The sequence below is a fragment of the Nipponia nippon genome, unplaced genomic scaffold, assembly GCF_047370975.1.
Source record: "Nipponia nippon isolate SJK-2023a ecotype South Korea unplaced genomic scaffold, ASM4737097v1 scaffold_19, whole genome shotgun sequence".
NCBI lineage: Eukaryota > Metazoa > Chordata > Aves > Pelecaniformes > Threskiornithidae > Nipponia > Nipponia nippon.
In genome coordinates, this window is record NW_028262335.1 from 4,653,853 (window position 1) to 4,665,784 (window position 11,932).

General features: G+C 39.7%; 1 protein-coding gene across 5 annotated transcripts in view; it reads left to right on the forward strand.

Annotated features, from left to right (window-relative positions):
- The window catches only part of CTNNBIP1 (catenin beta interacting protein 1), a 37,458-nt gene extending 30,807 nt beyond the window's left edge, over positions 1-6,651 (forward strand). For all 5 annotated transcript variants that reach the window (XM_087755807.1, XM_087755808.1, XM_087755809.1 and 2 more), the window contains one exon: positions 4,365-6,651. In XM_087755807.1, coding sequence (XP_087611933.1) covers positions 4,365-4,423 — 59 coding nt within the window. In that variant the 3' untranslated portion in view covers positions 4,424-6,651. The remainder of the gene's footprint in view (positions 1-4,364) is intronic.
- The last annotated feature ends 5,281 nt before the right edge of the window (positions 6,652-11,932 follow it).

Sequence of the window (11,932 nt, forward strand, 5' to 3'; positions counted from 1 at the left end):
GTGCTGAATAACGAACTGTCTCTTTTGTTAGTGGATGTAAAATAAGGCCACGAGGTGCAGTGCCCAGAGGGCAGCGATACGTGTGTTGAAAGTGACTGGGCTGATGTTGTCTGGGAACCATCGGTTTGGGTGTGAAGTAGATGGTCCTGTAGCATCAGATTTGATACCCTGCAAGAACTTTCTGGGTGGCTGCTGTTGTTTGGACAAAGGATGTCTTCCTCTTTTTTAATAGCACTTTTTAATAGTGAGTAGCAGCTCACTAAGGATATAATGGGGTCTTTAATGTGGGAATAAAAGAAATCAGCATAGGCTTGAGTCTTTACTGCAAGGTGTTGTTCCGTTGGGTGTTGTGCCCTTGGGTTTTTACCCACCCACTGACTTGTCTACCTGGAAGGTATTATTATCTTTTATTTGATAGACCAAATTGTCTTTTTAAAGGCAATTGCCTGAGGCTCTTGCAGATGCTGTGTTGCATGTAATTCCTGCAAATGAAAACATCGGCAGTTCTACCAAATAACAAAAGGAACTGAGGAGGGAACAGGAAATAAAACTGCTCAGAATTGTGTATAAAATCCATTCTTTACTAATCTTGTTTAAAACTGTACCACGAGACATAGAAATATATCACTTCTAATCTTTATTTTTTTTTCTTCCTTTCTAAAATGAATAGCTAAACCCCTTTTGCCACCTCTGGTCTTCACTGCTATCCTGTTCGTTCCTGTATATTGTTTTGCTGATTGCTGGTGTTTTGGCAGAACTTTCTACCTTTGTATTGCCATCAGATTGCGTTGGTATATAACGACTTTTCTGTTCCAGGATCATTTATTAAAGTATTAAGTAAAATTGGTGCAAAGGCCAGCCATTGAGAAAGTGCAGTCGTAATCTCCTTTTTAGCCCAATGATTATCCTTTCAAGCACAATTCATAATCTTCCCTTACCGAACTGTTTACCCACCTTGGTTCTTGTACTGATTGCCCATCTTAATTTAAAAAGTACCATATGGGAAGCTATGTATTGCAAAGTGCTAAAGAACATCAGAGAAGGGACATGCTTTTTGATGATGTTATGATAAAAAAAAAAACCACATATGCACTTTGTTCACGAATTCAGGTAACTTTAAAACTGTAGTTATCGTAATTACATTGGTAGTAAAACAAGGGTACTGCGCACTGACCATGCAGTTAGCTTTGGCTGTGAAAGACTGAAACCTTGAATCCTAGACCCATTCTCCATCCACTGTTCCACTTCTTCCTTTAGGATGCACGTAATAATAATTCAGTAACACTATAGGTATTCAAGCACTTTCCACACTTTCACACTGTATTCTTTATTGTACCCTTGCTTTGTCCTCCAGAGAAAGCACTGTTTTAAAATGTGGCTTTTCCTGTTTTCCTGTTGTATTGACAAGCTGTATTTCTTGTGCTCCCTTCTCTTTTCCTATTCCAAGTCCAGGCAAACGGCGAGTTATCAGGAGTTCATATTGACAGGGACACTGGTATTGAAGCTGTGCCGGGTGGGCCTAGAAAATTAGGCCAGGAGCCAGCTGAGTGTGACCCTGCTCTTCAGCGGTAGCTATTTTGATTGTGAAAGCCAAAATGAACTGCAGAATTCCCAGCGTCCTTTGGGCCAAAAGCTATTTCTGCTCATCATGTGGTTTAAAGGGCTGCGGGCTCGGCACAGGAGGCTCCGCATGGGAACAGTGCTGAAAGCTGGAATTGTTAGGGACAGGCAGGAATACCGACCCGTGTGCTTATGGGGTTGAGTGATTCCCTGGAATGAAATTTCCTTTTCTGCGTGAAACTTGTAAGGTTGCTTGTAAGAATTGTTGTCACATTTAGACTGTAGAAAGGGGAGACCCCAGGAAAACAAGCAACATCTGTTAAGTAATCCAGCTCATCTCTTGTGCTGATGTGACGTCATCTGTGACTTGGCGGTTGCTAGGCTACGCCAGCGGCTCGGGCAGTGCGTAGCAAAGCCTCCTCGGCTCTAAAGGGGGGCACATGTAAAATACAGCGGCATAGGTTGTGCTTTATGTGCATTTGCTTAATGCTTCTAAGTGTCATTACTCCCTCCTCTTTTTAGCATAGAAATGTTTTTCAGAATCCTTGCAAATAAAATCCTTCTTTTTGTAGAGGCTAGTAGTTCTTATGCATTTAAAAAAAAAAAATCAACGTGGCAACTTGTTAATTCAGAGCTGGATCCTACTGCTATATATCATTTATGTTTTGATCCAGGAAAAAACAAGTTTGTGGAGGAGATGAAAAGGGAGATGACTGCAGGGCGTCTGAGTGTTGGCAAGAGGGTGTATCAGAGCAGTTTTTGATGTAGTTCTATAAGATAGAGGTCCTACATGTGAAAAACAAACTACTGCTTGGTCCTTAATATTTCCTCCTTTGAGTACGTATAACAAATAAATTGTGAAGTTTATAAAAATAAATGTAGTTGCATTTCATAAGCATTGATTTAGTTTTTAAGGATATTTGCAAGGGGAATTTACAACCTTTTCTTCTGCCCTGTTTTTTGGCCACTTTTCCTTCTATATTGCAACTAAAGAGCAAATTAGATAACTGAGAAGTGGAATTCATATAACTATAACAGATGAGGAATTTTTATTAGTCCTCTTACTTTGTATGCAGGTGTATAGGCAGGAGTTGCTTGGGGCACAAAGCTGAAATCTGCTTCTTGATATGCTTCAAGTAAGACTGGAGAATTTTTACATGGTGATGCTCCATCCAAGTTGAATTTGAACTTTCCAAGCCCCAGTAAGAGAATTCTGTAGAGCTGCACAGTTACCTGAATGGGACAGGCAGTTGGTGTTGCTTTTGGCATTTGCTGCTTTGTTGTCTAATCCTTTAACAGAAGCTTTGAAGAAAAACTTATTAAGCAAAATTATCCCAAGCAGACCGAATTAATTAACAAAGGCCAAAATGGTCACTGTGAGTCATCTGTTGCACTTAAACACTTAGGATCATGTGAATGGAGGAAATAATTTTTAGAAATTATATAGACAGTGACTTGAGGATTCATCGTATTTTCTCATCAGTTAGATAAATGCTGTTAGAGGATCTACAGATGAAAGAAAGCGTTTACTTTCATCTGACTTTCTTGGGGATCAAATTTTTACCAGTAATTAAAAATACCGCACTCGGCCCTTCAGGGTTGTTTTCCAGTTCTTGTCTAGACTAGAGATATTGATTTAAAGCACTGCTTTGACACTACTGTATGATGTATTTTTATTTCCATATTGTCCTGAAGACATTTCTCTCTTAAATGCCTGTTAAGCCACGCTCTATAGTTAGGAAGTCCAGAGAGCAGATTTTTTTTTCTGAAGATCTCAAAGTATCTTTTTGAAGAATGAGAGCTTAGCGTGGAACGTTCTTTACAAGCCTTTACCAGATAGGATTTTCAAGCCATTCAGGCCTTTCTACTATAAATGCCCACTTAAAAGACCACACAAGTTTGCAAAGACTTGGAGATGATTATAGCATGGTAATAACATCTTTCTGTGCTTAGGGGACATGAGTTTGGATGGTAATTATACACAGTTTATAGCCTCAATTGGAAAAAAAAATCCAGTAACTGAGAAAGTCCACACACTGAATTCTTCTGGAAAAGATTTCTTCAGGCTAGGCATAAAAGCATTACTTAGCAAAGCTGTATCTGTTCCCTCGGCAAATGGAAGCCTTTAGTTCGAAAGAAAATGCTGCACTTCCACTAGAGAATGGAACGTTTTCAAGACATGCTAGTTTATAAAGGGTGTTTAAGTGATTTTCAAGTGAGGGGAAAAAAAAAAGCAAAAACCTTTCAGCTGGCCTATTAAAACAATTTTTATTCTTAAAAGCAGAGAGTAATGAATATCTAGATGTAAAGATAAAGTAAAGAATATCTAAATATCACTTTAAAAGGACAGTGTGATGCATAGGGCAGTACAAGTTTTATTGAACAGTTGAGTTCCTCGTACTTCAGAGAAGCTCAGTCTCTTATGCAGTGCCAGAGTTTACAGGGGAAAAAAAAAAATATTATCTCTACATGCCTGTGGTGACAATCCTATGAATTTTTTTTTTTTTAAGTCTTGCTTATTATAAATATGGAAAGCAAGGAATTCTTGGTTTTCTTTAAAAACAAACTGATTTCCTTAGGCTTGCAAATGAACGTTTTAGATCTACTGTTGAAATGTTTAGACCACTTCAGGTTCCAGTCCCAGAAAAATAAGAAAATACAGCTTTCTCTTCTTTCTGTCCTCTTTTTCCTTTCCTGTTGATTTTATGGATGTGTAGAATGACAGTTTGCATACTGCCTCTATCCAGTGTTCTTTAAAGGAAGTAATTATGGCACATGTTTTCCTGTATCCACTGTTATTACAGGTGCTGAGGATGTTGTGATGGCATTTTCCAGATCAGAGACAGAAGACAGAAGACAGTAACTACAGGATACCTGAACAACACAGAACTGGAGAGGACAGTGCGAATCCTGAAGATAGAGGAGGATGGCTGAGCATTAATAAGTTCCTTTGCCCACCCTAATTGTTCCTTGGTATTCCTTCTCCTTTGTAATTTTGTTTCCCTGTACCCAACCCTCAGAATGCATCTCACAGCCATCTATTCCTATAAGTTTTTGCTACTCAGCTGGGCTGTGTTAATTAAGGACAAACCTAACGGTGTATTTTTGATTGGCTCAAAGGGACAGGCTGTGATTGGCTAAAGGAAGACAATTTGTCAAACTTGACCAATGAAAACCTTTTCTCTCACATTTTATTTTATATTTTAAAGAAAGTCTCTTGACATCCTACTTCTAAAGAAGCTTTTCATGCTGTGGTGCTTATTTAGGTCAAACTTGTGAATTTGAAGAGGGTTTGATTTGGCTGCATAGAACTGGAAGCAACTTGTGATTGGCTGACAATGCAAATGCTTTCTCTTCAGTTGGCTTGCAGGTATTTTGCTGACTTCCACGTTTTCATTGCAGAAAGCTGATGTTTTGGTGCATTGGTTATTTCTTTATAATTACTGACTCGGGGGAAAAAGACAAATGTGCTTTGGAATATTTATTACATCTACACACATATAAATGCTTGCTTTTTTGGGTTTGCTTTGGTTTTTTGATTGGCTTTGAAATCATGGTTTTGATTTCCTATTGGCTGCAGTGTTTCTGATGCAATAAGTTTTTCCATACTCATCTGCTCTGTGGCCTCAAGCTCTTTGGGAGCATGTGTGGAAAGCGTATTTAGTTCAATAAGTCTACCTGTTTAAGCTGGAACATGGAGATCACCGGCCGTTCTGTGCTACTCTGTGGGCTGTACTATGAACTCCTGGTAGACCTGGCTGTTCAGGTGGCTTCTCTCTTTGCTTCTGACAGAGGAGCTGTAGATATTTTGCAGGAATTGCAAGAATGAGATCTATGGCTGTGACATGAATTTGCCAAATTTGTATAGAGAATATGTGAACTTGTTTAAAATACTACATATAGTTCCACTTTAACCCTTTAATTGCTGCACAAGACTATCTCTCGCGTAAGGAAGAATTAATGATCTTTAACTTAAATCCAACTTGCACTGGGCTTTAATAAACTAAGTTTCTAGTCACTTGAAAAATTTTATGTGGTTTGGCTCCTTGCAACTGTTCAGTGATATGGAAATTATCTGGATCCTAAGATAATACCATTTTCTTTAGGCACTGCTCCAAGAGGCTGTCTAATAGCGAGTGTACAGGTGACACTCTCAGGTTTACTCTCTTAGTAGTTGCAGGGCCTTAAAGCCGCGCACACACGCGCATTTACAAACTGAAGAACCTGCAGTGAAATTCCTAAGTGCACTGACTGTTCCGGAATCTGCACATAAAATTTCTAGCACTGCTGCCTAAAACCTAGCACTTCATTTTCTCTCATATGTGCAGGTCATTTTTACAATACTTACAGATTTTCCTGTGGGTTGCACTGACTTTAAGAAGTTTCAAAATCTATTAAAGCAGAACTCCATTCACCTGCTCCTGGTTCCTTTCATATGGTTGCTAATTATTTGAAGTAACAATTCCAGAATCTGACTGTGACAACATGACCATTTTCATGGCAAGAAATTATGATGACAGGATGCTGTTATGGTCTCAAAATGGGGGAAAACCTTGAGAGAAACCATGGAATGTATGCAAAAGGAAGAACGGACTTGTGAGCACAAGGAGGGGAAATTATCTTGAGCAAATAAATACTGTGCGATGAGAACAACTGTGCATGTATTTATGAAAAAGATCCTTTTGATTCAGTTGCAGCATTGTAAAGTTCAATGTGAAAGTAAATCTTTTACCCCTGTTTGTCGAGGCCAGATAAGAAATTTATTAAAATAAACCAGGAATGAGCCCAAAAGATTCTTTAAATTTTGACCTGGTTGCCTAAGAGGCATTTTAATTTTAACTTTGGTGCAAAGGGGGGCAGCCCTTAAAGGGTTAATTTAAGGGGATACCATGTGTTTCTGGCTGCTGACTGGAATGAATGGGCTGGATTGTGGTGGCCTGTCATTGTCAAGCTAACGAGCATCCTCCATGTGTATCTATGGCATTTCTGAGCTGTTAAATCTTTTCAAGGAGAAAAGTGAAGTGTTTATGTGGTGTAATCTTTTCACTAAAAATGTAACTGTTGGGGGGGAAATACAGTTTTTAATAGCTACTCTTGTTTCTTATTGATTTATTATGCTGTTAAACCACCAAATGGAAAATACTTGCTTCACCTTCATGGAAGACTTCCATGTAGACTCCAAACTTGGAGTCTTGAATAATATGTTGAGAAGGATTGAGAAAAGGCAATGTGTTGTATAACAACATGATTTGGGATTCAGAAACTGGAGGAGACGTAGTCTCTTGAGAGTATTTGTGCTTGCTTTGTTACCTGTGTGCTCTCTCCCTCCCCACTGGTGATTTCTTAACTTTAAACCAGGGCTGGAAGATTTATAGTAAAAAATCCATATATAAATCAGGGAAAAAGCAGTGGAAAAGAGGGCTTTCTGATATTCCCCTTGCGTTATATTTCTAAGTATTTATCTTCTTGCTATGAAAACTAAATTCCTATTACCGCTGTGGAGCCTGGATTAACTAGGAGGTAGAGAACCCTGCACAGAGCACATCAGCATGGTTGACTTGTTTATTGGACGTACATATTTCTCTAGCTTTACCTTTGTGCTTTTGCCTTCTCAAGCAAACCACTATTAATACAACTAAGAAATCCAATATTTTAGAGGTCAGAGGTGAGTATAGATCTAAATTGAAATACATTTGTAAACAGAAAAAGCTGTATAGTTCAACTACCAACCAAATAGTTCTTAAGGCATTCAGTAAGGGAGCGTAAAAGCTTTAGAGGCATCTTCCAAAAAAATCGCATGTCGTTTGGGTGGTCTTTTTGGGAGACATGTTCCTTTAGGTATTCAAAATGTGCTGTTGTACTTCTCTTACCAAGCTTACCATCTGCCTCTCGTAACACACTGTGTTTTCCAGAGCTCAAGGAAAAGATTTAGAGCTGAATCAGATACTCCTCTCATCTCTCTGCAGATGGGTAGCGATTGCTGTAATTGTCAATAGGTCATTGTGCCTGTGAGCATTGCCAGTTGTAAATGAAAATGAGACTCCACCATTCACGTAGGCCTTTAGATTGATTCTCCCAGGTCCTACAATAAACCCTGGAGTAACAGAACATGTGAGCTGGTGGCACATCAACACTTTGGAAGGAGCGATTGCCTGAAAGAAGCAGAACCACTAATAAAATAAAATAAGCTCTTCGGATTTTTTGTTCCTATTCCTATCTAAGGTAAGTAGTTACTATAAGTTGTCTCCTTCTCTTGGCTGTTCAGTGTCCTGTGTGAAAGTTTCTAATGCTTTACTATTAAATCTGTTTCAGTTTTTCATAAGGTCTATGTTTCTAATTCACCAGAAGCCTAAATAGTTCTGGTGAAGGCTAAAGATTAAATGGCCCATGAAATTCAAAGACCCCTGTCACCTATAGAAGAGATCATCCTAAATAAGACTTCAGGGTCATATGTGGGATAAATTTCTCTAGTTATTGAGAATCTGTTACAAGAATAGAGCAGTGCCACATCTAAAGTTATCAGTGTTCTGTAATGCAAGAGGGAAAAAAAAAGGCCAAAAGTTGAAAGCTTTGAATCAAATACATATAATGTGTGTTAGAAATTATTTTATGAAAGACATACTGAGTGCCTGGGCAATGAGGGGAATGTATGATTTGGATTACTTTTAAGATCAGTCCATCAGCTTTCTTCTTGGTCTCTTGCCTCCTAAAGGACTGTGTGGCAGAGCTGACAGCAAAAAAGGCTGCGGGGCACTGGGAGCAGCAGAAACCAACAGTGCAGTAAGAACAAGTTCTGGAGGTTTAAGAAATCTGCAGTTGTATTCAGTCTCTACAAAAGGAGGAGTCCTTAGTGAGTAAGCATCTCTTCCTCACCGTTATTCATCAGTAACAAAGCGTTCCAAAGCTTAGTTGTTAAAAAAGAGCTTTTAAGAAGCTTTGTTAAAACTGCAGAATAGTTGTTTTAGGTCTAAGAGTAACAGGAGCACTAAAGTGTTGCACAGTTCCTGCCTTGGTGGGATATTTGCTGAATGCAGTTGATTTTTAAATCAACTGACAGCAATATGGTATCCATCTAGCCTCGGCATCAACCTACTCCACACTCGAATGAAACTGGACTTACTTGTGTGTTGTATGCAGGGCAAATCCTTCCCTGTTCACAGCATCAACAGGAAGTAAAATTTATTTTTTAATTTCCTTTAGGTGAAATGTTTTCATTTGTTTTATTTCACCTTCTGCCACAGAGTAGCGTTAAGGATCCTGTCAGTTAGGCCTGGATGAATTTATTGAAATAAACCTAGGCAATATGAATGGCCTCGCACAAAACTAGCTTTTAAAGGTGTTAAAATGTGTCTAATTTTGGTAACTGTGAGCCATGTATAATGCTGACGGGTGTTTGCTGGACAGACTGTTTTTCTTGCAGCCTGAGGTGTAGCACGATCAGTTTGGTGTAGTACTTGCATCCTGCGAATTTTGTACCCCTGTGTATCTGTGGCTTCTTTGGAGCTGCAGTAAATAGGTCACTGGATTGCTGTGGTGGTTCTTCCAGATCTGCCTTAGACTTGCTGCGTAAATACAGCAGACCTGTAGAGACACTTTGCGCTACCGTTTCCCTTAAACCTCCTCCTTACTGATGCTTTTCAGTTTTACAAATGTAAGTGCTGTATAACAAGGAGGAGCATTGTTATTACTTACCAAGGTAAGAGAGGAGCTTGGATCTATTCCCTGTCAGACTGTAGTAGGTTCCCATACAAAGACAGAAAAGAAATCACCTACTGTCTTCTGAGGTCTGCTTTCATTTTCTTTGCAGCTGATTTGCCCTAAGCAGAATTCCTGCAAAGAGCCTGACTGGTTTCCTTTGTAGCCTGAAGCACTTCAATTTTGGTGATTGTTTATTTTGGAAAAGAGAAAAAAAAATTTTTTTTTTGAAGCTTCATAACCTGGCCTGCTTACAAGCTGCCTCTTGTATCGGCATGAAATAGTTATCTGCACGGAGCTTTTTGCTGTCTTGACATTTTCCAGGTTAACTCTCCTTGCTACTAAATGCTAATCTGTGATCAGAGGCCTGTGAAACTTGGAAAATAAACTGTCAGCCTTTGTTTAACAATTGCATTACTAACTCCAACCCAGATGTGGACTGATGCATCTATACTTTTCTTTAGTTTTTCACTTCAGATGATTGTTGCTGCCCTTTCCTGATGCAGTTACAAATACAGCAGTCCCTGCAGGGTCAGAAGAGGATCCTGTCTGTACCCTGGATGGGAGCAGCTGGAGACACTTAATGCCTAGCAAGCACCCTCTCCCCATGTGTTGTGCCTGTCTTTGTTACACAGCACCTGAGCTCTCTGCCCCCCCCAGAGGAAAAGGCCCCTTACCCACTCTGTGAGTAACACAGGTGGTTAATCACTTTTTTTCAAAGGTTGTAAAATACTTCTGATTAAGTTGGTTGGGCTGAATCTGAAGGTTACATCTGCATTCTGAGTTGAGACTCTTACAATATTAGGGACCCAGTTAGCTAGATTTATGTTTGAATAGGTATTTAATAGTATTCTTGGCTTAACTGTTAGGGTTTTAGCCCCAAGCAGAGTTTAGTTCCCTGTAGTTTACTTGCACTGCACACCGCTTTTGTATAGCTAATTGCAAATTTTGGAAGACGCAAATCATAATTAAGTTATTCAAGCATGCAGAGTTTGCTGTTTACACCGTAGTCCACATGTTGTCACATAAAACACATTCCCATTTTGCAGTGAGGTGAAAATAATTTTACTGCTTCTCAAGTATGGCTGTACTTCAGTACTCTCCTGATGCTTGCAATATTCAACTGATGGAAGAAACAAGGACAATTGTTCTGAAAATATCTTTCCCCAAATGAGGGGAATTTTGTGAGATGAGCATGGATAATATAAGTCCACATCAAGGGTTGATGTAGAGATATACCAGAATAAGAATGTGGCTCCAAAACCGTGCTCTCTAGCTGTTCTACCTGTGAGGTTTTCGTTTTAAGCTGCCGCAAGGGCTCAAAAGTTGCTTTTGTTTCCTGCCCTTAGTCTGTTCCTTCAGAGGAACTAAATGGATAATTGTGGTCCAGGACTGCAGAGCAACTTGTGACTGGAACTGAAGCATGGCTTAATCACGTCTGGTTTGCAAACAGGAGCCCTGTGTTCAACTCCAGTAGCAAGGGGGTATGGCACTGGAACTAGTCATCTTTGTAGTGTAGGGTAAGACTACGGTGGTCTCACTGCTTTGTCACTGCTGGTTTTGGGGTTTGATTCTGGGTTTTTTTTAACTGTGAAGGGATGGAAAGTTTCCGTGATCTCAGAGGAAGTATGCTGCTTCAGAAGAGAGCAACTTTAGATGTTATTTATTATGTACATACATTTTGTCCCATGAAGTAGGAGAATGCATGAAGTTACTTGATCATGGAATGGATTCTGTTGCTGCTGACTATGCACTGTAATCCATTTTCAGCTTTACTCGTGACCTCCTAATCAGAGGGCACAGTGTAAATTGCATTGAACGTGATTGGAATGGACAGTGGTAGCCAAGCATTTTCCTTCCGTCTTTTGTCATGTATCTCAAGTGCCTGGAGCAGACAGACATTAACTATGTGTCGCCTGATCGATGTCTGCAGCTAATGCCCAAAGTGTGTGCCTGATGCCTGGTCACAGCTAGGCACGGAGTTTTCTCGTGCAAGTAGAACAGTTCACAACATAGTCTGTACTCCGTGGTTTATTTTTTAATGGCTAGATTCTGCTAAATCTCTGGTGTGTGTGAGGAGAAAGATAGGGGCAGGTCAGGAATGGATGAATTTCTGTAGGTGGAAGCATAAGAGGAGGATTCTGCCTCACTGCTGTATTCTCATAAGCTTCTTTGAGCCTGGAGAAAGATGATAATTAAACTAGACAGAATCTTAAGCTTTTGACTTGCCTTGCCAGCAGCACCAGACTTCACAGCCTCCCTCTAAAAGGAACTGCGGCATGCTGGTTCTGTAGCATGCTTAGCTGCTTGTACCATATGGGCATACAGTAGAGCCTTTTGTTTTAGTCTGGCCTTGACCTTGAGGTCACAGTCTTCTGAAACTAAATGGGACATTTGGACTTACCCTGGCTAGTGTAGCTACATAATCATTTTTACTTGTTTGGTTTTTTTTTCTCCTCGCTCTAAATGTAGCAAAGCCTAGATGTCAGAGGATTGGAGCAGTGCAGGGAATTAAATGAAATCTTTTCACTTTCAGTGCCATTGTCAAAAGGAGAAGGCAAGACTTCAGATAACTGAGAGGTGTTTAGATAAACTACATACTGGTAACAAGCAGGAAAGGCTTTCTAAGGGTTCTGCGGACACCAAAACCAGCAGAGCTCAGATATGTACCTGCTCT